The sequence below is a fragment of the Marmota flaviventris genome, chromosome 18 (assembly GCF_047511675.1).
Source record: "Marmota flaviventris isolate mMarFla1 chromosome 18, mMarFla1.hap1, whole genome shotgun sequence".
Taxonomy (NCBI): Eukaryota; Metazoa; Chordata; class Mammalia; order Rodentia; family Sciuridae; genus Marmota; species Marmota flaviventris.
The window spans coordinates 31,574,387-31,596,522 of NC_092515.1; the positions used below are offsets into that span (position 1 = coordinate 31,574,387).

Sequence of the window (22,136 nt, forward strand, 5' to 3'; positions counted from 1 at the left end):
AATAGAAAACAAATTTAGAAGGGGAAAGAACTTCTGTTCTGGATTGCCAAGATTGAGATGCTTAAGTAGAAGAAGTCAAGTGGCGTCCAGGTAAAGGGTAAGGGTGGTACTGAAATCTTGGTATATTAACTTTGAAAAATCTAGCAGCTATCATCAAGAGTATTCTGGGCCTGTGTAGGTAAGCAGTGAACTAGGATTCTTTTTTAAAAAAATATTTTTTAATTGTTGATAGACCTTTATTTATTGATTGATTTACATGTGGTGCTGAGAATCGAACCCAGTGCCTCACACATACCAGGTAAGTGAGCTACTGCTGAGCCCCAGCCCCAGCCCCTAGGATTCTTAAGCTTAAGGTTCTCTGATAGGGAAGCTACCTGAATGAGCTGTGATCGTGGCTGGTGGCTTATCCAGGAGAGACAGATCCCAGATTTATGACTAAGAATATTTATTTCCTCTGTGCAGAAAAACAAGGTATTTGTGCATGAGAATTTTCAAAAGAGCCTCAGACTTTAATTATATTTACCATCATCCTGGAATACAAAAGTGTCAATCTGAGTGTTTCTGCTAGTCCCCAGTCCTCTTAATAATGCCAAAAACAGGATGCTGGAATGAACACACCCCACTGAAATGTGAAATGAGAATAGAGCGTTGTTCCTCGTTGTACCAATGTATCTTCCAGCCTCTCTCCCACTCAGATGACTGGTCCAGGCCAGGGGGTGAAGCACACAGGAATCACCCTGGCAGTGCCCATGTATGAGGGCACCTGCATCCTTGGGCCCTGGATAGTATTACAGGTGAACGGTAAGGTGACCCAGGACACTGGGACTGACCTGAACAATTTCCCCTTGGAGAGCTGCATTTGACTACAGCTGTGCAAACTAGAAATATAAGATCTTTGTCTTTGCTTAGTGCCAAACTATCATCAGTTCCAGAACCATCCACCAATCCAATCCTCTAAGCCCCGACGGTCCCCCATCACTCTCCCTGAAAACCCTCTCAGGAGCTCCGCATCGTGTTCTATTTGGAACACCTCCTTTCGTGACATCTAGAGTTCCATATTCCTTCCCACCCCTGCTTCTTCCCGGCTTTCCCCTAGGAAACAAGAACCCCTTGAGAACCCCTTTTGCCTGGATTCTTTCTTTCTTAAATTGATTTCCTGGATTCTTGCAGCAGTGTCTTGAAGGGTTTCCCTTTCTCTGCTTCCATACCCTTGTCCATGTCTGGTCCCTCTTAGGGATGTCCTCTTCCCCTAGACAGTGCTGTGGCTTGCTCCATTTCCTCCGGGCCTTTGTTCAGATACCTCCTCATTGAGGGAGTCCTTCCCTGAACCATCTGTCTATGCTCAGCCATTCCTTTCTCCCCCAGCCTGTGTAATGGTGTACTACTGGGTGTACATTTGTTTCTTCCTTTGTGCTATAGTTTGGATTTTTTGGGGGGGTGGGGTACTGGGCATTAAACTCAGAGGCACTCAACCCCTGAGCCACATCTCCAGCCCTATCTTGTATTTTATTTAGAAACAGAGTCTCACTGAGTTGCTTAGGACCTCACCAAATTGCTGGCTTTGAACTTGTGATCCATAGTTTGGATCTTGAATGTCTCCCAAAGGCTTGTGTGTTAAGGGCTTGGAGATCAGCTTTGTGCCATTGGGAGGGGGTGGGTCCTTTAGGAGGTGGGGCTTAGTGGAAGGAAGTTAGGTCACTCAGGGGCATGGCCTTGAAGAGGATATTTGAATCCTAGCCCTTCCTTCCCCCTGCTCTCTCTTTCTCTCTCTGGCTGCCATGAGGTGAACAGGACTCTTCTGCCACATGCTCCTACCATGATGTACTTTGCTGCCACAGGCCCAAATCAACAGGGACAAGTGACCATAGACTGAAACCTCTGAAATCATAAACCAAAATAAACCCTTCCTCCTCATGAGTTGATTTTTCTCAGGTATTTTCTTGCAGTTAAAGAAAGCTGACTAATGACACTTCCCCTGGAATACCAGCTCCTTGAGAACAGGAACAAGACTCACTGCAGTGTATTCAGAGTCTATAAAGGTGCCCAGCCTTAGTAGGCGCTCAATAAATATTTGTTAACTAGATGAAGGATTCACCCTACTTAAAGGGAACAGAAAACTGAAGTTGAGACAGGTTGTAAGAATGACCCCACCTCCACTCCCTTGACACTGCTAATGCCTCCTTGCTATGGAGGAAAGTTCTGCTGGACATGAGGCCAATCCTGTTGCACCAACTGTCTGAGATTACAGTTGTAGCATAAAGTTCTCAATGGTGAGCATTAAGCTTTTCTCCTCTCTGTGTTTTAAAATCATACCCAGAAATCATTTGTCACTGATATCAAAAAATAGCTCAAAAAAGGAGAGCATAGGTTTATAGTTCAGCTGGATTAGTTTAAAGGTGATTAAAATAATCCCTTTTATCTCATCATAAAGAGGTTGTAGGTGACCAGAGTAAAAGCCCCCAGGCAGAATGCTCAGTTGCACCAGAGTTTCTCCTCCTTGAAGGATAAGCACATCTCTGAGATGGAGGTCTCCCAACTCCTCATCCAAGGATCAAGACAGGTCACTGGGCTACTATGGAGAAAACACTGGTACCCTATCCTTACCTGTGTGGACGCCTGGTCCAGGTCGCCCCTTGGCTCAGAGCTCATTCTGAATGCCCATGTGCACAGGGGTGGTGGGAAAATGACTGGAACCATGGGAGGCCGGATGAGTGATTGGAAGTTACTGAGGTGGGGACAGCAGTGGGACTGCAGCAGGTGTGGGGACTATCACCTGATCACTTTTGGTGATGGTGAGTGGAGAGGTGGAGTACTGCGTGAAATAAGAAGTGAACATGGAATCTGATGAGGCTGGAAGGAGAAGGAGCCTGTGGCAGCCACTAGGAAGCCTGGGACAGGACCTGATCAATAACCTCAGCCAGTGCTATGGAGAGGGCTTCTGTGAGTCTGACCATCTGTGACATCAGAGGCTCCTACTAGGCTCTGGAATTTACCAGCTTCCTTAACCTTTTTGCTGCCCTGCCTTGCTCTGCCGCTTTCAGTTCCTTCAACATGTCATGTACCTTTCAGTTCCCTCTGTGTGCAGTGCTTACCCTCACCTTCAACCGCGGCCATCATTCCTATCTCAGTTAAAGTGGCTTCCTCAAACAGGCCGTCCCTGAGTGCCCCACCACCCTTCCTGTATGCCCAAAGCAATTCTCCCCCTGAATTTACTAGAACTGTAATTAAGTTGGGTGATTGTGTAATCGGTGGTAAAGTCCACCTTCCTTGTTAGGGGCAGCACTGCGGTGTTGACTGGCTCCTGTTCAGTAACTCAACCGCCACTTGCATAAACCCAGGGGTCAGGCTGGGTGGAACAGGCTGAGGGGAGGAGTGGAGAGACAGAGGTGATCAGTGGGGACTAGAGCCATCAACAAAGACCCCCCTGGCGAGGCTAGACTTTGGCTGGGCCCTATATGAAGGAAGTATTTGGAAGTTAGGATGAACCGTTCAGTTGGTGAATCCATTGAAACAGAGATGAAAGAATCCTGGATGGAATAAGGAAAATCAGCTCTTAACCCATCTCCTGGGTGACTATGGAAAGTTATTTTCCCTCTCTGGACCTTAATACTTCTTCTATAAAAGTAGAGGATGGTTGATAAAGGACTGCAAATAAATAGCACTATGACTCTGTTCTGTCATATCACTCCATGACAGGCCCCTGTGAGTCTGAATACGTGGCTTCAGGATAGTCACCAACATACAGTTCTAAGCAGTCGTTACCCACTGATAGGAGATGGTAGCTGATATAAGCCTGTTTGTCAGGCTTGGCTTGGATGACATCTCTTGGATGAAATCAGGCCCAGATACTGATTCAAAGGACATGTGACAGGAGGGCTGAGCAAGGTATCTGACCACTGCTGGTAGGAAAGAAAGCCCTACCAGTACCAGATGCCACCATCAGAAAGGACATAAAGATGCTCTAGTCCAGGGGTGGCAAACCAAAATGTCTTCAGGGGCTAATAGATAATACAAAAGAGAGAAGTGGTCCAGAGGCATAAAATAGTGTATGGTGAGAGATATGGCAAACTAGAGGAAGAGAGAGCTTGCTTTGTCTGAAAGATTCAAAACCCCTCTCTCTGCTTTCTCTTCTTTTCCATTCTTCTTATTGTTTGGGTCAAGCAAAAACAGCCTTCAGAATGAAATTTTTTCCCAGACAGCCAGACTGACTTATGAGTCTACCAGCTTTATTGGAGAATGTAGATCTAGAGGGCAATGGTGCTGTCTAAGGCCACACGGCAAGCTAGGCTGTAGATGCTCATCATATTGCTCCTGTCTGGGGTGTGCTCACAAAACCTGGGAAACAGGATAAGGGTGTCCTAAGGATAGAGAGGACTGAGGTTTAGGTTTTCAAAAATGTTCATTTCATTCTGAGTGATTATGGGGAGGGAGAGGAGGTAGTCTGTTTAGGATCACTTTTAGTAATCACTCATGGCACTTCTTTTATGTACTCATTGGTTTAAATCCCCTAGATCCCCAGAAACATGTCACTTTCCACTGGGGAAATTTGTGTCATGATTAAGAGCGCACACACGCACATCCCTCCCCCTTTCTCAGTATTAATCACCTTCCACCATAATTAGTACTTAAAATGTCAAAGGAGAAGGAATTAATTAATGAGAGTATCCAGTGCAGCAAGGCAGGCTGCAAAGCTCTTGGACTGATTATAAAAAGCATTTCCTTAAATATTTTGAGCACTTTTGGGAATCAGAAGCCTCTCTTTTAATTGAAAGATCCTTAACTACACCCCAAGTCCTGGCTGATGGCCAGGGGTGCAGGGCTGACTGATGAGGCTCGTGGAAATTCCTTCTTTACCAACCCACCCTTAGGAAACCTCTCTGCAAACTGGGGATGGATGGTAACCGAGGTTCAGAAACAGCAGGGATCCCAGGACGCCTCTGAGGGGGTAGTAAGAGTTTTAACCTTTACTGAGCTCCTACTGCGTGCCAGAAACTTTAATATGGCCTTACACAATAGTCCGGTAAGACAACTGATACTCTTCTCTTTATTTTACAGATGAGGAAATTGAGACTCAACGTGGTTGTGAATTCCCCCCTGTCACGCGGCGAATTGAGAGAGCAAAAAATTCACTCTTAGGTGTGACTCTAAAGCTTTGCTCTTTCATGAAATCCTGGAACACTGTTCCCAGCTCTCATCTGGACTGCCTCCCACCCGTTTTGACAGCTAAGGCAGGAGCCAAGACCTGAGTATGGGAGGTGGGGCCGGCAGCCCGGCACCACGCCCTGGCTCTGGCCTCAGCCAATGGTGACGCGGCACCCGCAGCCTTTCGTCCAATCAATCGGGGCTTCCCGCCCCCCCTTCCCGTTCTTCTCCGCCCCTTCTCTCTGCTTTCCCTTTGGTTCCACCGAGCTTGACAGAGCGGAAAGTCCCTTCTGCCGGCGCCGCGCCGACAGCCATTGGAGGAAGGTCTGTCACAGGAAGGCCCAATCAGGACGCACGTAGAAACGCAACTCGGGCTGCGATTGGTTATCGAGGTGGTTGCCCCCTTCGCCCCCGCTTCTCCCCCCCCACCCCGGCGGTTCGGAGGCGGGGCAGGTGGGGGCGGGCCCAGGTAGCAGGTTCGGCTGTGCGGGGGGCCCCCCCGCGCGTCGGAGGTAAATACTGGGGCGGTGGGTGTGGAGCGCCGGGGCCGGCCCGGGACACTGGCTCGGGAGGCCAGCCAGGCGGCGACGCCCCGCTGCCCAAAGTGGTGAGTGAGCTGGGGGCCGAACGGCTAGCGGCCGCATCCCCCGGGCGCTCCTCCCCGGCCTCAGGGCGCCTCTGGCCGCGGTGGCGACCGTCGGGCCTCGGCGCTGGCCCGTTAGCTGCCCCGGCCAGCCCGAGACAGCCGGGCCCACGGGGAGCTGAGCCCGCTGACGTCAGCCCGGGCTCCCCGCCACCCACCCCCAGCCTTCCCGGAGGGCTCCCGAGTCTTGGGAGCGTGGTCGCCGCCGCCGGGACCTGGGGAGGAGAGAGGGCTTGGAGTGGGAGCAGCGCAGGACTCAGACTCCCTCTTTGGACTCCTCCCCATTTACAGACGAGGAAACTGAGGCACGGGCCTCTGGCTGGCTCCCTAAGGCCCTAGTTGGCCCCGAGAGCCCCGGGTTTTAATATCTCACGTCCGTGCTGTGGGGCGTATGGATCTGTGGTATTGGGGGTATTTGTAGCTTGGGTCCAGGAAGAGCAGTGGGGATTCTGGCCTCGTTAATGGCGTGTCCTGCGTTTTCTTTCAGTTTTTGCCTTTCCAGGGTGAGGATGGTTTTGCACAACTCGGAGTTCTTTAGTTGAAAGCTTGTGCCCTGTTGAGACAGGTATAATTTCTTCCTGTTTTTCTTTGGATGGTTTTATTAAGGTTCTCTGGGGTGGGGGGGGGGCGGAATCGTGAAGTCTTGAAGGAAGATGGTGTTCTTGAGTTTGGTGCTCAGCTGGGTCAGCTGCCAGGTTATTCATGTACTTGGCATCTTTTTCTATTCCACCCCTTGGCATTTGCATGTTTTAGGATGGTTGTCATCTTTCAGCCACCAAGCCTGTAGCCTTGCAGTCTCCCAGCCTCCACCATCCTTTCCACCTCCCTCTTCCTGATTTTCCCTGAAAAGTTGTGTCCTTAGCTAAGGAGCATTCATACCTTCCTTTTGAATTGGGGATAATTATGGATCTTAATAACATTGTTCATTTTGCAATCATTGGCTTTCAGAGAAAAACCCAGGCCTCAAGAGGGTGTGCATTCAAGTGTCGATTTCTTATGCACCCCCTCATGCCCTGATAGGTTGAATGGCTCTAAGAATTTAGCCTGCAGGTCCCCACTGGGTAGTGGGTGGATTTAAACTAGAACAGTACAAAGACAAAGTGATTTGCTGAAATTTTTATTTAAGTTCATATGCTCTGAATGTTAATATTGCCTAGAACATTTTCTTAATGTTCTGCTGCAAAAATATAAGGCGTTCTTACAAATAAGCTTGTTTTGGGTGGTAACTTTGGTGACAAGCTGATAAGGCAAGGGCACTTGTTATATAAAAGAAAGACCAGCAGCAATGGTTTCTGTGGTCTGGCATGCCTAAGCTGTGGTTCCCATTTGATTTAAGGAAGAAGAGAGAAGGGAGTGTTTACACTATTCACTGTTTGTTCCTGATTTTTACAGTATGATCTTAAATTTGTTGGGAGATTTTAATATCGATGCAGAGTTTAAGAGCGTCATATGTGGTGTGAGGTTCTTGGAAGCTGGTTTCAAATGAACCTCAAAACAACTTGTTTCATAATTGTGAAAATTACCTTATTTGTAACAATGAAGTGGAGTAAAAGTTGATCTTGACTTCCCTTATCTAGAGAATTAGTGATGTTCTAGACCAAAAAAATCACTAAGTGGTCCAACTCTTGAATGTTTTTCTTTTTTTTAACCTGAAGAAGCTTTGAATAATTAAACAGTTAGGTTGAGGAAATGGCATTTTGGCTTGAACTCTTTATCACTTTGTCTGGGCCCTGGAGGTTCAGAGATGAAGGAATTGGGGAATTCACATTTTGGGAGTTCAGTGGCTAGGTTTAATTCTAGTGAGACAGCAGTGTTCCTTGTCCTTATGACTTGAATATTCAGATGCAAGAGTCAGATGTTTTTTGTAACCTTGTAAGACCCACCTGTTTTAGGGACTGTGTGCTTGTGTCACATATTAATCTATGAGAAAAATTAAAATCAATCAAGTCTTTTTACTGTTCTTGGAATCTCTGCATTTAGGAATATATAAATTCTCTGTTTAGGAACATAACAACTTGTTCCTTTAGTGAGCGTTGTTCTTTCTTAAAATGGTAATCATTGTAGCTACCTAGGAGCATTTGAAAAAGGCTCACATGTCCTCTTTCTCGGGTGTTCATGCTGATCTTCCAATCTCTTTGCCATTTATAATTAAGGGCAGTATTTGATATTCTAATTTGTATTTTGATTTAGATAGCTTCCTGTAGTTTTTGGAACAAACAGGGTATCACAGGAGATGGCAGAGTTCTTGAATTACACCTGTCTCTGTAAGGTTCTTCTGAAAGGTATAACCTGATAACTTGAAAATGCAAATGACATTGTATCTTCCAGATAGGTTAACCACTGTCAGTTTTATGTAGATAATGATCATTTGTGCTTATGTGTTGCTCATAGAACTTGATAATTCTTTAATAATTTTATGTAAGACTTATTTCTTGATCATCTCCTTTTCGTTTCATTCATAGGAAATTGACTAATATTTGTGCTTTTCAACCCTCAACTTGGTTTAATGATTTTATCTTAATGCAGTTAAATGCCCTTCACTATGAATCTAGACCATCAACAAGCTCAGATAACCAGATATGATTTCAAATCTATATGACACTGAGTTGTTACCTTCAGTGTTCTCGAAAGAAAGGCCTTCTGTTCAGCACCCTTTGGGTCTTAAATATACTACTGTATTCCAATTCTTTGATAATCTTCATTCAGTACTTACAGTAATTATCAGAATATTCATGGTCTGGTCACTCAGTTATTGAGCCTGAAATATGATAGTATTTAGATGAGTCATTTTTCTTTATTCACCCTCACAGTGATTCTGCTTATAAAGTATTAAACAAGAGCACACAAATGAAAATTGCACTGCCCCTTCACTTCCCTACCCCATCCCCAATTTTGAGTTTGGCTGTGTTTTTGCTCTGTGTTGCCTTAGTGCTTCTGTGACCTTTACTTAAAGGCAGAAGCTGAATAAAATGATATGACTTATTGAAGGCAGTCATCCTATCTCAAATCTTCTGTATTTGTCAGTGTCTAATACAGTACGGTGTGCATCAAAATACTAAACCCACAAGCTAACCTTCTTGAATGACAAAATCTCATTTACAAGTGTGATTTAAATCTTTCCCTTGATTCAGGCAAGGTTTATTGCTTGGCGTTCTTAAACTTTATTTAACTATTGTGCATAGCCTAGTGAAAGAATGTTGGCATTGTATTCGTTACTACAGTAGGAGGGAATATGTATTGGCATATTTCTGTTGTAATGCTTTTTTTTTTTTAAGAGAGAGAGATAGAGGAGAGAGAGAGAGAGAAATTTTTTAATATTTATTTTTTAGTTTTTCGGCGGACACAACATCTTTGTTTGTATGTGGTGCTGAGGATCGAACCCGGGCCTCACGCATGCCAGGCGAGCACGCTACTGCTTGAGCCACATACCAGCCCTTGTTGTAATACTTATGTAGTATTTTGAGAATATCAATGATCATTATGTATACCTTTAGGCCAGAGCCTTAATAAGCTTTCCCATTCAACTTTCTCTGTCATTTGCAATAATGATAATCAATTTTTTAATACTATAGTTTCAAACCTTTTCTTAATGTATTTTTTCTAAAAGAGGAAAGGCACATGCTTTTTATTTTTGGATAATGTGTTTTGAATATTTTATAACTTTTGCTTTGACTCTTCTAATTGTCTGCTATGCTGTTATTTAGTCTAAGTTCATACCCACTTGTGCTATTGCAAGTTAGCAAAAAAGTTACCACTTCTTGTGTAGTTTGCTTTAAAAAATGGTACTTGAAAACTACTTTTGCCCTCAACTTTTTAATAAACTGAGTAGTCATGTCAATTTTTATTGGGGACGCTCTTAAATGATTTGCAAATATCAATTTTATAATCAAATTGATTTAAAATATAGTGTTCTCATTCATTACATATAATAATTTATTTTGCTTTGATTTTTTTTGGCACGGATGGTTTTTATTTTAAATTGTGACATGAATTTTTTTAAGCTAAGAGACTCAAATTAATTGGAGTTATTGGCATATAAGTGAAAAGATCAGAGGAAGTTTCTGATTTTAATATTTGAAGGTAACCATTTTTAGAAATTAAAAAAGTATTTCTTTTGAAAATAGAATTGACTTATCTTTTAAAAAAATGTAACACCCCCTCCCCCCCCCCACACACAATTTAAATACATTTTTAAAAAATATTTATTTATTTTTTTTTAGTTTTTGACAGACACAACATCTTTGTTTGTATGTGGTGCTGAGGATCGAACCCAGGCCTCACGCATGCCAGGCAAGCGCGCTACCGCTTGAGCCACATCCCCAGCCCCTTAAATACATTTTTAAAAGAACCAGAACAACAGCTCACTACTTTGGAGGTGCTTTTTGACTACTTTAACCTTCTAAGAGCAATCAAAATAATATCTTTGCAATAAAACCTGTGCATTTTACTCCTAAAGATCCTTTCAGAATTTGTGTATTCTTTTTGTTTTTGGTGCTTTTTTTTTTTTTTTTTTTTTTTAACATACAGACATATCTCATCATCTGGCTTCTCAGAACTGATGAGAAGCAGTAAGTTGGAAAGCAACAAGGCTGTAAAAGGAGTCAAATGTGTACTACAGGAAACCACAGAAAATGGCTGGATTCCAAGAGAGAACTATAGATCTATAGAAAGCGAGCAAGTGGGCACAGAAGTATGATGTTGATGTAGAGCCTTTTAACAAAGTAACAAACAGCCTTCCATATTGAGAGTCACACACAATAATTTATATTTCTAATGACGATTCACTGGTCAAGAAAAAAAACACCAATTTCCTTGTTGAAAAGTGCTGACATTTTAAAAGCAATTTAGTGAAAACAAGCCAACACTTCATTTTGGTACTCTAAAGGCATAGAGACAAATAAAGGGGATGGATAGCTGCTTGGGCAGCCCTTTAAGGGATTTTGTTTATGCGGTGCCAATAGTGAGGTGTCCACAGGTATCTTATATAAGTGGCAGATGTAAATTGATTCCATTCCTGCTGAAGTAGACAGTGCCCTCAAGTGGAATTAAAGCAAGTACATTACAAAAGAAGAAGAAAAAAAGAGGAGAACCACTTGATGCCACCTTTGCTTCTGTCTTCACTTTTTGTTGTACAAGTGCCACAGTAATTTTGATGTGACGGGGCACTAGCCTTTTACTTGTCCTGGATAACCTGCAAGTCTCATTTTGACTTAGAGGGGGACAGACGTGCAAAAACTTCACCAGGATGAAGTACTGCATTACTTAACAATGCTTTCTAAAAGAAATGTTACTCTGTATATAGATTGTTTCACTGTGAAATGATTAAACTTAAATTGGTTCTTTAGTTTTAGGAGCATTTATTTTTTAATTGCAAGAATAAAATGGAGAAATTCAATAGTGCTATCAATTGCTGCTGTTAGCCAGAATAATGGAAATAGACACCTCCATCTCAAAGGAGGATGAAATAAGTACTGTATTTAGAAACCAAATAGCCACATTATTTATGTGACAGAGAATAGGAACTGTTGTTTTCAGCAAAATAATTCAAATAAGGAAATACAGTCCTCAGTTTGAATTAATGAAATTATGTAGTTTTTAACCATTAGTTAAAGTAGATTTGAGAAGGAGTCTTTTTAATTGTGAAAGATGGTTATCTTTGTAAAATTTTAAATGAAAATTTGAAGTCAAAGAAGAAATCCTTGTATGATTGTGGCAAAAAACACTTCATATTTGATAGACACATCTGCAATTCAATATCATTATAGTGCAATTTTATCTCTTTGTTATATAGTACAAATTTTGATGCTACAGAATTTATTTTTAAGATAGTTTTAATATAATAAAACTATAATATCTGTTATTTGGGACTGTGAGAAATAAAATGATGACTATGATTAAAATGATTAGCATTTGCTTGTCTAAGAACAAAATGTACAAGATTAAGGAAATGAAATTGAGTCAGAGGTAAAATGTTCCATTATCAAAATAGAGCATGCACATAAGAGAATTGTGGTTGAAGTTTCAGAATGTGATATATTTTTATTGATAAAAGATGGTCAGTACTAGAATGTATAACTTTTAATTTAAACTGTGTATTCAGAAATGAGAGCCATTTATTTATTTATTTATTTATTTATTTATTGTGTGTTTTGCTCAAAAAGGCAGCTTATCCTTTTAAGTTAGGCAGAATCCATTAAAAATGTTACCTTTTAAAGTGTAAAAATTCAGAATACGTATAAGAGGCTAACCTTTAAAATTTTGGCTAGAATTTGATTTTATAAATTTTAGAGCCTTGGAAATAATCATTATTGAATTATTTTTGAAGGTACTTTACAATTATATTTCCTTAAATATGCAGCTATAGTAGATACCAGTATATATGTCTTTTAGCTGTTTTTGGAGATTGTTCATTTGTGTGTGTGTGTGTGTGTGTGTGTGTTTACTTAGTCAGATGAGACTTTAAAGCCTTTGATTTTAATTAGTTTAAATTCATTTTAATTCCTGGAGAATGAAATCTATTTATTTTGCTTGTTCACTAGGCATTTTGATTTGCTGTCTTTTTACAGCATGGACACCAAATTGCTAAACACATACTTTGGGACTGCCAGTGAATTTATCTTTTGCGATTTTATGACAAACTTACTAGTGGTTCATTTTTTTGAGTTCATGTTCTGAAGTTACTATCACAATGAGTTCAGGCTTATGGAGCCAAGAAAAAGTTACTTCGCCCTACTGGGAAGAGCGGATTTTTTATTTGCTTCTCCAAGAATGCAGTGTCACAGACAAACAGACACAGAAGCTCCTTAAAGTACCAAAGGGGAGCATAGGACAGTATATCCAAGACCGCTCTGTGGGGCACTCAAGGGTTCCTTCTGCAAAAGCCAAGAAAAATCAGATTGGATTAAAAATTCTAGAGCAACCTCATGCAGTTCTCTTTGTTGATGAAAAGGATGTTGTAGAAATAAACGAAAAATTCACAGAGTTACTGTTGGCAATTACCAACTGTGAGGAAAGGCTCAGCCTGTTTAAAAACAGAAGCCGGCTGAGTAAAGGCCTCCAGGTGGACGTGGGCTGCCCTGTGAAAGTACAGCTGAGGTCTGGGGAAGAGAAGTTCCCAGGAGTCGTGCGCTTCAGAGGACCCTTGCTAGCAGAGAGGACAGTGTCAGGCATATTCTTTGGAGTAGAATTGCTGGTAAGTTTGATTTTAGTGGGCTGCATGTGTATGTTTGTGTGTCTGTATGTATTTGTATGCATATATATGTTTTTACTCCTTTAAGCACAAAGTAAGTTTTCCTAGAAGTGTTCTCTGATTTTTTAAAAAAATATTTATTTTTTAGTTATAGGTGGACACAATATCTTTATTTTATTTTTTTGTGGTGCTGAGGATCGAACCTGGTGCCTCATGCATCGTAGGCGAGCGCTATACCTCTGAGCCACAACCCCAGCCCAGTGTTCTCTGATTTTAATATTCACTGGATTACTTTATTTTTTTGTTCTTGTGGTGCTGGGAATTTAACCTAGGATCTCATGTATGCAAGGCAAGTGCTCTACCATGGAGCTATGCCCCCAGCCCCAGGATTAATTTTTAATGATGAATTGAGATAATGTAGATGATGCTTGGAAACTTGGAAACTGTATATGACAATATGATCATAATTATAGACTTTCTATATCTTTGAGATTTTAACATTATTTATATTAAAATTAACTTCAATTGTAATTAATCATTTTAAAGCATGTTAATTATCTTGTGACATTATCATCTACAGGTTTCTCAGTTCTTCTTAATGTGTGCTACTAAATAATGACAATTTAGATATAAGATTTTTTAATAAGTTGCAGCAATTTAAACTTGCTTATAGTTGTCCCTGATAATAACTGTGAGAATTATTTTGGAATTTATTTTTATTGGACAGAAACCTAATGACTCTGTGAATGTTTTCAAACTTAATTTTCAAGAACTTAAATATCAATGTCATTTTGATATTCTTGTGAATAAAATTTCATGCCTTATTTGCTTCTTTTTAAATTTTTTAATTTGTTCTAGTTATTTATACATGACAGTATAAATGCATTCACATTTTGCCCTATTTGCTTCTTGATTTAATTTTTTAAGTAGTGAAACAGGAATCTGAATGCCAGTTAAGCCATATACTACCTGGATTTCCAGGTTGCTTACTTAGTCAATCTAGATAACTTCTCTAAATCTGCTTCCTCATCTATATAATGTACATAATTTGCAGTGTCTTTGTTATGTATTGATATAGGACTTAGCACAGTGGCTATCATATGGTGAGTGATCAATAAATAAACTAATGTTGCTAATAAGGTCAAAATTTCTTTTTATGACAAAACTAATGTTTGAATCACAATGTAGACTCCATTCTAGCTTTTTTCCCAATCCAATTATGATTTGTAATCATCAGGTAATTTTATTTCAGCGTCAGATGTAGCTGCTTACGTTTTAAACATCCTAAGTCCAATAGCCACAGTTAGTTAATTTATATTTCTTATTATCTGTGTCATTTAGAATTTTTCCAAATATCTCTGAAATCCCTAGGGTAGATCTTTTTTCCTGTAGATTATCTTTCTATATTTAACTATCTATCTTAAAAATAATCTCTCTCTTAAAAACTAGGAAGAAGGTCGTGGTCAAGGTTTCACTGATGGGGTGTATCAAGGGAAACAGCTTTTTCAGTGTGATGAAGACTGTGGTGTGTTTGTGGCGCTGGACAAGCTAGAAATCATAGAAGATGATGATAATGGACTGGAAAGTGATTATGCAGGCCCTGTGGACACCATGCAGGTTGAACTTCCCCCTTTGGAAATAAACTCCAGAGTTTCTTTGAAGGTTGGAGAAACTATAGAATCCGGAACAGTTATATTCTGTGATGTTTTGCCAGGAAAAGAGAGCTTAGGATATTTTGTTGGTGTGGACATGGTAAGAAAATTTTGCATTATATTACCATTATGAACATATGTATTAGTTTTATGATTAATTTTGGTACAAATTGAACACTTTAAATGTTTAAAATGTACTAATTTGGTTTACTGTAAAAGACACATTTGAATTCATCTTAGGTAAAGAAACATTGAAAAAAGACAGGAATCTGAATATAGAATTACATTTACTCTTTTTCTGATTTGCAAAAACTTGAATAGTATTCTTAATTTTTGAATTTGCCTTATTATAGCTATACAGTAGACAAAAAGACAAAAGAAACCTAAAACAACAATAGCAAAAAACCCTGACTCCCCCACCCAACACCAAATACATTATGTGATGTATTTTGAAAAGTTTTTTTTTTTGAAATATATGTTTTCTTTTTGTAGTATTTTACAAATTTTATTGGCTAGTCTGATTTTTATGGTAATATAAAAATAATGGTTTATAGGAAATACCTGAGTAGGAAAAAGGCCATGCTTCTTTAGAGGAGAAGACAATTGGAGTACTCTCATAGGAAATCACTCATTAATTTTTTTTATTGTGGCAAAATGTGTGACAAATAATTTATCTTTTTAACTGCCTTTAAATGTACAGTTTATTGGCAATAAGTGTATCCTCATTATACCATCTTATTCACTTCCAGAACTTTATTACCATTCCAAACTGAAACTCTATACCTATTAAATCAATTGTCTACACTCTCCTTACCACCTGTTAACTGCTCTTCTTTCTTTTTCCACGAATTTACTTGTTTTAGGTACTGCACAGAAGTGGAATCATATAATATTTGTCCTTTTGTTTGTATCACTCGTTTGAATGTTACCTTATAATCATAATTGTTAATAATGATACATTCCAGTGTGGCAAGTTGAATTATACCTGTGGCATAAAGAGAATGAGAATAGAAAGGCTGGGAACATTTTTATCATAGATGGGAAATATGGGCAAATTTTTGTTAGGTACAAAGAATGAGATTCATGCAGGATTACAAAACCTGAGGATGAATTAGGAGAGGATGTGAGTAATAGACTCTGTACTCACGATGGGACTGTTTTTAGTAGTCATTTGGATGTTTTTAGTAATCTGTATCTGTTCAGGTATGATCTGAATAGGATGGTAGAATGTGAATGTTCTAGCATGAGTGTCTATTTATCTTGTGCTTGGAAATTCTAGGAAATGCTCTTTGATATTCATTAGTTAGTACTAAATAAACATTTGCTGAACTCTTAACTATGTGAAGTTAGAACCAATGTAAAACTTGTGGGTTTCTCAAGATAGCTAACTATCAATAACTTCTTTCAACCATAGTCCTTAAATTTTAATTCAGTATTTTAGAGAAGAAATGGTAGACTGAGTGGAGGAAAGGTGGAGGAAGAGACCACTAGTCACTGGTGTTAGGCTTCAGGTTGTTTGGCCTAGGCCCCAAACTTGGCAAAAGTCACTTAGGCCTTGCCCTCCTTAGATGGTATCTATAGATCATCTGGCTTACCCAGGGCAGGCTGCCTAGAGGTATGTCCTGCCACTCTTCCTGTTGCTTCTGTCCATCCCCCAGTTAGCTTGTTCAGGTGTTGGTTCCTTGAGAGGAAGGTTATGGCCAATACAACTTTCTTTAATATTTCTATTTCCAGGGTCATTTTAGCACACTGTACACATTGGTGCTCAGGGCAATTGTCTGGCCAATCTATCAGTGTAGCTTCATGAATAGTGCTCTAGTAGTTGGTGCTATTTTGATGTATAATATTAAATAGAAAAATATTCATTTTGGAGAAAATTTTGCAGACCCATATATGACAGAAGAACAATTAAAAATAGACTTTCTGCATACAGAAAAGCAGACAGTAGTTCAAACTGATTTGGTGCTCAGGGAATTATAGGGATAGGTTTCTGGTGAAATAATGTTTTATTAATTATTTTTTTCTATGGAAACACTATCTTTTAAAACCCCAGATGGGTGTTATTCCACAGACTTGTATTTATTGTCCAGCAAAGTATGAAAAAACACTTTCAATTATTTGTTCATCTCTGTGTTTACTATAACTTACTTGTTATTGGTTCTTATTTTCCCAAACAAAAAAGCCTTAGTACTAAGGCAATTATTTCTAATATATATGTATATTTTCTTTGAAGCCAATAGTTAAATTTACCAAAGTAAGATATTTTGGAGGATTCTTTTATGGAAAATAGACTTTCATATTTTATATTATTTGTGTAATTTCTAGGATAACCCTATTGGCAACTGGGATGGAAAATTTGATGGAGTACAGCTTTGTAGTTTTGCAAGTGTGGAAAGTACGATTCTTTTGCACATCAATGATATCATCCCAGGTATGTTGTCTTGATGTTTAATACATTTACAAGCTAGAGTTTCTAACATGTATTTTGTTATGAGAACTTAAATATACACTTCAAGATGCATGTTTTGAATTTTACTTTTATACTATAGAATCTCCTTTCTTACCCCCTAATGAAAACAATAAAAAAATTTATTTCCAGAAGTATGTGAGTGTGGGGTGACATTTATATATTATTTTTTACTTTTTTATCTTCTGGAGGAAAAATCCCTTTCTGATAATTAGAAGATTCAGGAAACACAATAAACTATAATGTGTTGGAGTAAGATGTTAGTTTAAATTGGAAGCCTTTAAGCAGAAATTGGTTATCTCATCTCGTCTAATATAATGTGGAGAAGATTCTTGCTGAAGATCCTTTCTAGTTTTGATGTGGTATCATATCATACTTCATGATTGTAGTCAGAAACAAATTTCTCAACTTTTCATCTTTAAAAAAAAAGTCCTAAGAACCTTTATTTTGTCTCAGACACAGTAGCAGCTAATGGCAGGGGTCAGGTAATTGAAAGATTCCTAGTGAAGCAACATTAATAGTACCATCCATTCTTGTTCGTAGAATTCCCAGTGATGGGCTAGTGCAGAAAAACTAACAGACAATCAGAGGTGGTGATGTTTTATTGAGCATTCTACCACTATGAATTAAATGTCTGAAAGACTGCAGATAGACTATAGACAGGCATGTGCCACTCTGAATTAGATGACCTATATACTCTTAAATTCTTGACAACTTATAAGGTAGGTCTTAATGATCCCCATTTTGCTGATTAAAAAGATCCCCCCAAACCTGGAGCTCAAGTATGACTAAGAATGTCTAAGATCAAAGTAAATGCTAGAGCCAGAATTCAAATCCAGGCCTGACTGATTATCAAGCAATGCTCTTTTCTTTTTTAATATATTTTAAAATTTGTTCTAATTAGTTACACATGACAGTAGAGCGCATTTTAGCACATCATGCATAAATGGAGTGTAACTTCTCATTCGTCTGGGGGTACATGATGGAGTTACACGGTCATGTGATCATACATGCTCATAGGGTAATAAGGACTGATTCATTCTACTATCTTTCCTACTCCCTGCCCCCTCCCCTCCCTTCAAGCAGTGTTCTTTTCAGCACTTCCCCAACCCCAATTCTCTGTGTATTCTTTTGATGTGAAGACCTGCTTAGAAAACCATACTTCTCAGTCTCTCATACTTTTTCCATGGAGACTCAGTGTCTCTAATTCTATAAGAGTGGGATTTTTACTGTAGTAAGGATCACAACTGAGCTGGCAAACTAAATTTTTTTTCTTGTAGTATTTTTCTATTATTATTAATTTTGACACTGAACATTTTTTTTTTGTTGTTTCCTACAGGTCATTTTAGGTCCTCAGTTTCTTGTTTTGTAAAAATGAAAAGCTAATACTAGATGAAACTTAAATTTTCTTCTAGCCTATATGGTGTGCTCTTCCTGTTTTCCTGTTGGTGTGCAAGTCATAAGTGCTTGTTTTACAAAGTTAGAAAATACTTTCTACTTTAGCTTTATCGCAAGAGTACATTAATTTCATTGGAGTATGAGAGTCGGATGATAGCTTTGTTTTGATTTTGCTTGGGAAAAGTCTGACATGGCATACTTTGCTTTTCTTGATTTCTTTAAAATTAGCTCTTTATTTCTTGCAAATTAGATTCCTTGCTATTTATTTGTTTCCCTTTGGAAACCATGGTTTATATTCAGAGGAAAGCACACATGTGCTTTATATTTTACTTAGTAATATTGAATTCACTTTTTCATGCCTATTAATAGCATGATAAGTTACGTTTTATGAATTGAAATCCTTTTTATATAACGAATGCTTATTGTTTAAAAAGCAGTACTATAAAAGATCATTCATTCAGTTATTATGAAGCCCTTGCTTAGGCTTCTTTTGGATGTTGGATGTGTAGTAGGAAGCAAAAATTCTTCTCACAGGGAGCTTTCATTCTAGCAAGTGGAGACAGACAATAAATAAGTAAAATATAGGTCAATTAGGTGGTGGTGAGGCCGAAGAATTATAACAAGGTTAGGGGAGGAATGGGTTGGGAATGGGATTCTTCTGTTTCATACAGAATGGTCCCAGTGGACCTCTCTAATGTGACATTTGAATTCTTGATATGAAAGAAATTGGAGTGCCAATCATGGTGCGCACATTCATATATCTTTAATTCAGGAGGCCGAGGCAGGAGGATTGCAAGCTCAAACCCAGTTCCAGAAACTTATTGAGGCCCTAAGCAACTTATCAAAACCCTGTCTCAAAATAAAATGGACTGGCGATGTGGCTCAGTGGTTAAGTGCCCCTGGATTCAATCCCTGGTGTGTGTGTGTGCGCGCGCGCACACACACACACACACTAAAAAAGAAAGAAAGAGAGAAAGAAAGAAAGAAAGAAAAAAAGAAAAAGAAATTGGGGAATGAGCATGCAGGTGGATTCCAAGGGGTAGGGCCATGGCCACAGCTAGCCTGGGCAATTTGAGCTATAACAAAGAGTTCCTTGTGATTGCAGCCGACTTTGTGAGGGAGAGACTGACAGCAGAGAGTGAGAGCTGGACAGGTGGGCAGTGGGCTGTGGGATGGAGTCTTGGCCTGTACCCTTGGGGAGATGAAAGCCATATGTGGGTTTTTAGCAAAGGATACTTTGTCTAATTTACATTTTTAAATGACCACTCTGGGGTCCCATCTTAAGAATGGACTATGTGGAAGACAGACACAGGGGAACCCAGAAGGAGACTTATGCAGTTATTCACCTGCGAGATGGTGGTGGCATGGGCTGCTGTAGTCTGACGTCTGATAAAGTGGGTGAGAACTGCGTGGATTTTGGATGTAGTTTGAAGAGAGCTAACAAGATCTGTGGATGCTTTGGGTGGGGGGTGTGAGGGAAATTGACATGAATTCAAGATGATTCCAAGGTTTGGACCCAGCACCTAGAAGGCTATAGAGGCCATATACTGAGGTGGGAAGGACAGCAGGAAGGAGCAGGAGTGTGTGTGTGTGTGTGTGTGTGTGTGTGTGTGTTTGTGGGGGTGTTAGGGGTATTGATAGTTCATTCACTGTCACTGTTTCAGATTATATGTTTTTGAAATTAGGATTTTGTTTTGAATAGAAAACATACCTATTAAATAATTTGAGTTGAATGTTTCTATTAATATCATAAGAACACTTCTTTAATTCTTTTGTAAGGATGGGTATAGTGCTATTTTTTTATATTTGAAAAACATTTTGTGGAATTTATTTGCAAAAGGGTATGTAAAACATGTATCAATAATAAATAATGAACATTTCTGTAACTTGGCATCCAGGTTAAGAAAGAGGACTTATATGTATGTCAAGAAGTACACATGTATCTTTCTCTCATACTAACAGTATGCCCCTGGGGTAACTGCTGTTTAGATAATTGTTTTGTTAACCACTTCCTAGATTCCTTTACAGTTTTATCATATCTCTATGCCAAAATAATACATTGTTTCATGCTTGTTTTTGAACTTAATATAAATAGAATCATATCTACAATTATTTGCATAATTTACTTAAATTGTATTTTGAGATTACTTTCTGTGGTGAGGGTATTGATAGTTCATTCACTGTCACTGTTTCAAATTATATTTCATTGGGAGGAGATCCCACAATATAGTGAACCATTATAATATTAATGTTTGGATTTTGGGTTATTTCCACATTTTCTTCCACACTTGGTACTGATTAAAAATTTTGCCAGTCTTGATAGCTGAGTAATGGTATCTCAAGGTGATTTTAAAATGTAGTTCGTTGATTACAATTCCCTATCAAGTTATTGAAACAATTTTAATGAGAAATACATTCACATATCTCAAGTTTTAAAAAGCACAGTAAATTATCTTGTTTCCTTTTTTATCTCTTTAATCCCAATTGCCCTCTCCCTCATCCCTTGCATCCCACAGGTACTGTTTCTTTATGTATGTGTCTGTGTGTGTGTGTGTGTGTGTGTGTACACACACACACACACACATATACATACATACACACACATATACATACACACACATACATATATTTTCTTATTTCTCATTCTATTTTAATATAAAAGCATCCTAGGTATTAGGTACTAGTATGCTTTATTCTAATTTCATATTTTAGAGCTCTTTGTATATCTGAATAGAGAGGTTCTTCTTATTTTTTAGAATATGTTTTCTATTGTGTGGAAAAATAATTCCATAATTGATTTAATCAGTTTCCTATTGATGGATATTGTGAAGTGTTTTTAACTTTATACTATTGTAAACAATGCTTCAGCCACTTTGGACGTATGTGTTTCCACATGTGCTGGCATATAGATTCCCATATGTTTGTTTATGATGAAAGGGTGCCTGTTTTTGTATTATTGTAGATATTGTTTTCAGTAATGGATATAAAAATTTATATTTATGCCAGGATATAAATACAAGGGTAACTTATAGCTTTTCTATGGGAGTATGATTGTTAACATTTTTGCAGTTCGATAGGTGAAAAATATATTCCTATATAGTTTTAAGTTACATATCTGAGTGATGTTGGACATCTTTTCATATAATGAAGGGCAATTTGTAATTCTCTTTAATTGTTCATTCATATCTGTTGTCAATTTTTATATTGGGCATTGGTCTTTTTTTCTCATTGGTTTCTTTTTGTTAGGGTGGTTCGCTTTTGAGATATGAGGTCTAAATGTTCCATTCCTCCATCCTATGTGTCATTTGTCTTTTTAAAAAAATCTGTTTATCTAGTTAACCTTATTTGTTTTTTTGCGTAACAAGATTTACTATTTTAACCATGTTTAAGCGTAGGATTCATTGATGCTTTAAGTACACTTATAAAGTTGCACAACCATCATCACTCTCTACATCCAGACTTTAATCCTCCCAAACAGAAACTCTTTGTCCTTTAAAAAACAACTCCCATTCCTCCCTCCCCTCAGCCTATGTTAACTTCTAATCTCTACCTCTGAATTTCTCAATATTTCTATTCTAGGTACCTTATATAAGTGGAATCATACAATGTTTATTCTTTGAATCTGGCATATTTTGTTTTGGTGTT

The 22,136-nt window shown here is 38.8% G+C and overlaps 1 protein-coding gene across 11 annotated transcripts in view; it reads left to right on the top strand.

Moving 5' to 3' along the window:
- Positions 1–5,613: 5,613 nt before the first annotated feature.
- Positions 5,614–22,136, top strand: part of Cyld (CYLD lysine 63 deubiquitinase) — a 65,194-nt gene continuing 48,671 nt past the window's right edge. For 4 of the 11 annotated variants that reach the window (XM_027938954.2, XM_071604864.1, XM_071604863.1 and 1 more), the window contains exons 1-5: positions 5,661–5,749; positions 6,273–6,350; positions 12,325–12,977; positions 14,424–14,726; positions 16,952–17,057. In XM_027938954.2, the coding sequence (XP_027794755.1) occupies positions 12,474–12,977; positions 14,424–14,726; positions 16,952–17,057 (913 nt within the window). In that variant the 5' untranslated portion in view covers positions 5,661–5,749; positions 6,273–6,350; positions 12,325–12,473. The other 7 variants (XM_027938956.2, XM_027938955.2, XM_071604865.1 and 4 more) reach the window with 7 other exon arrangements.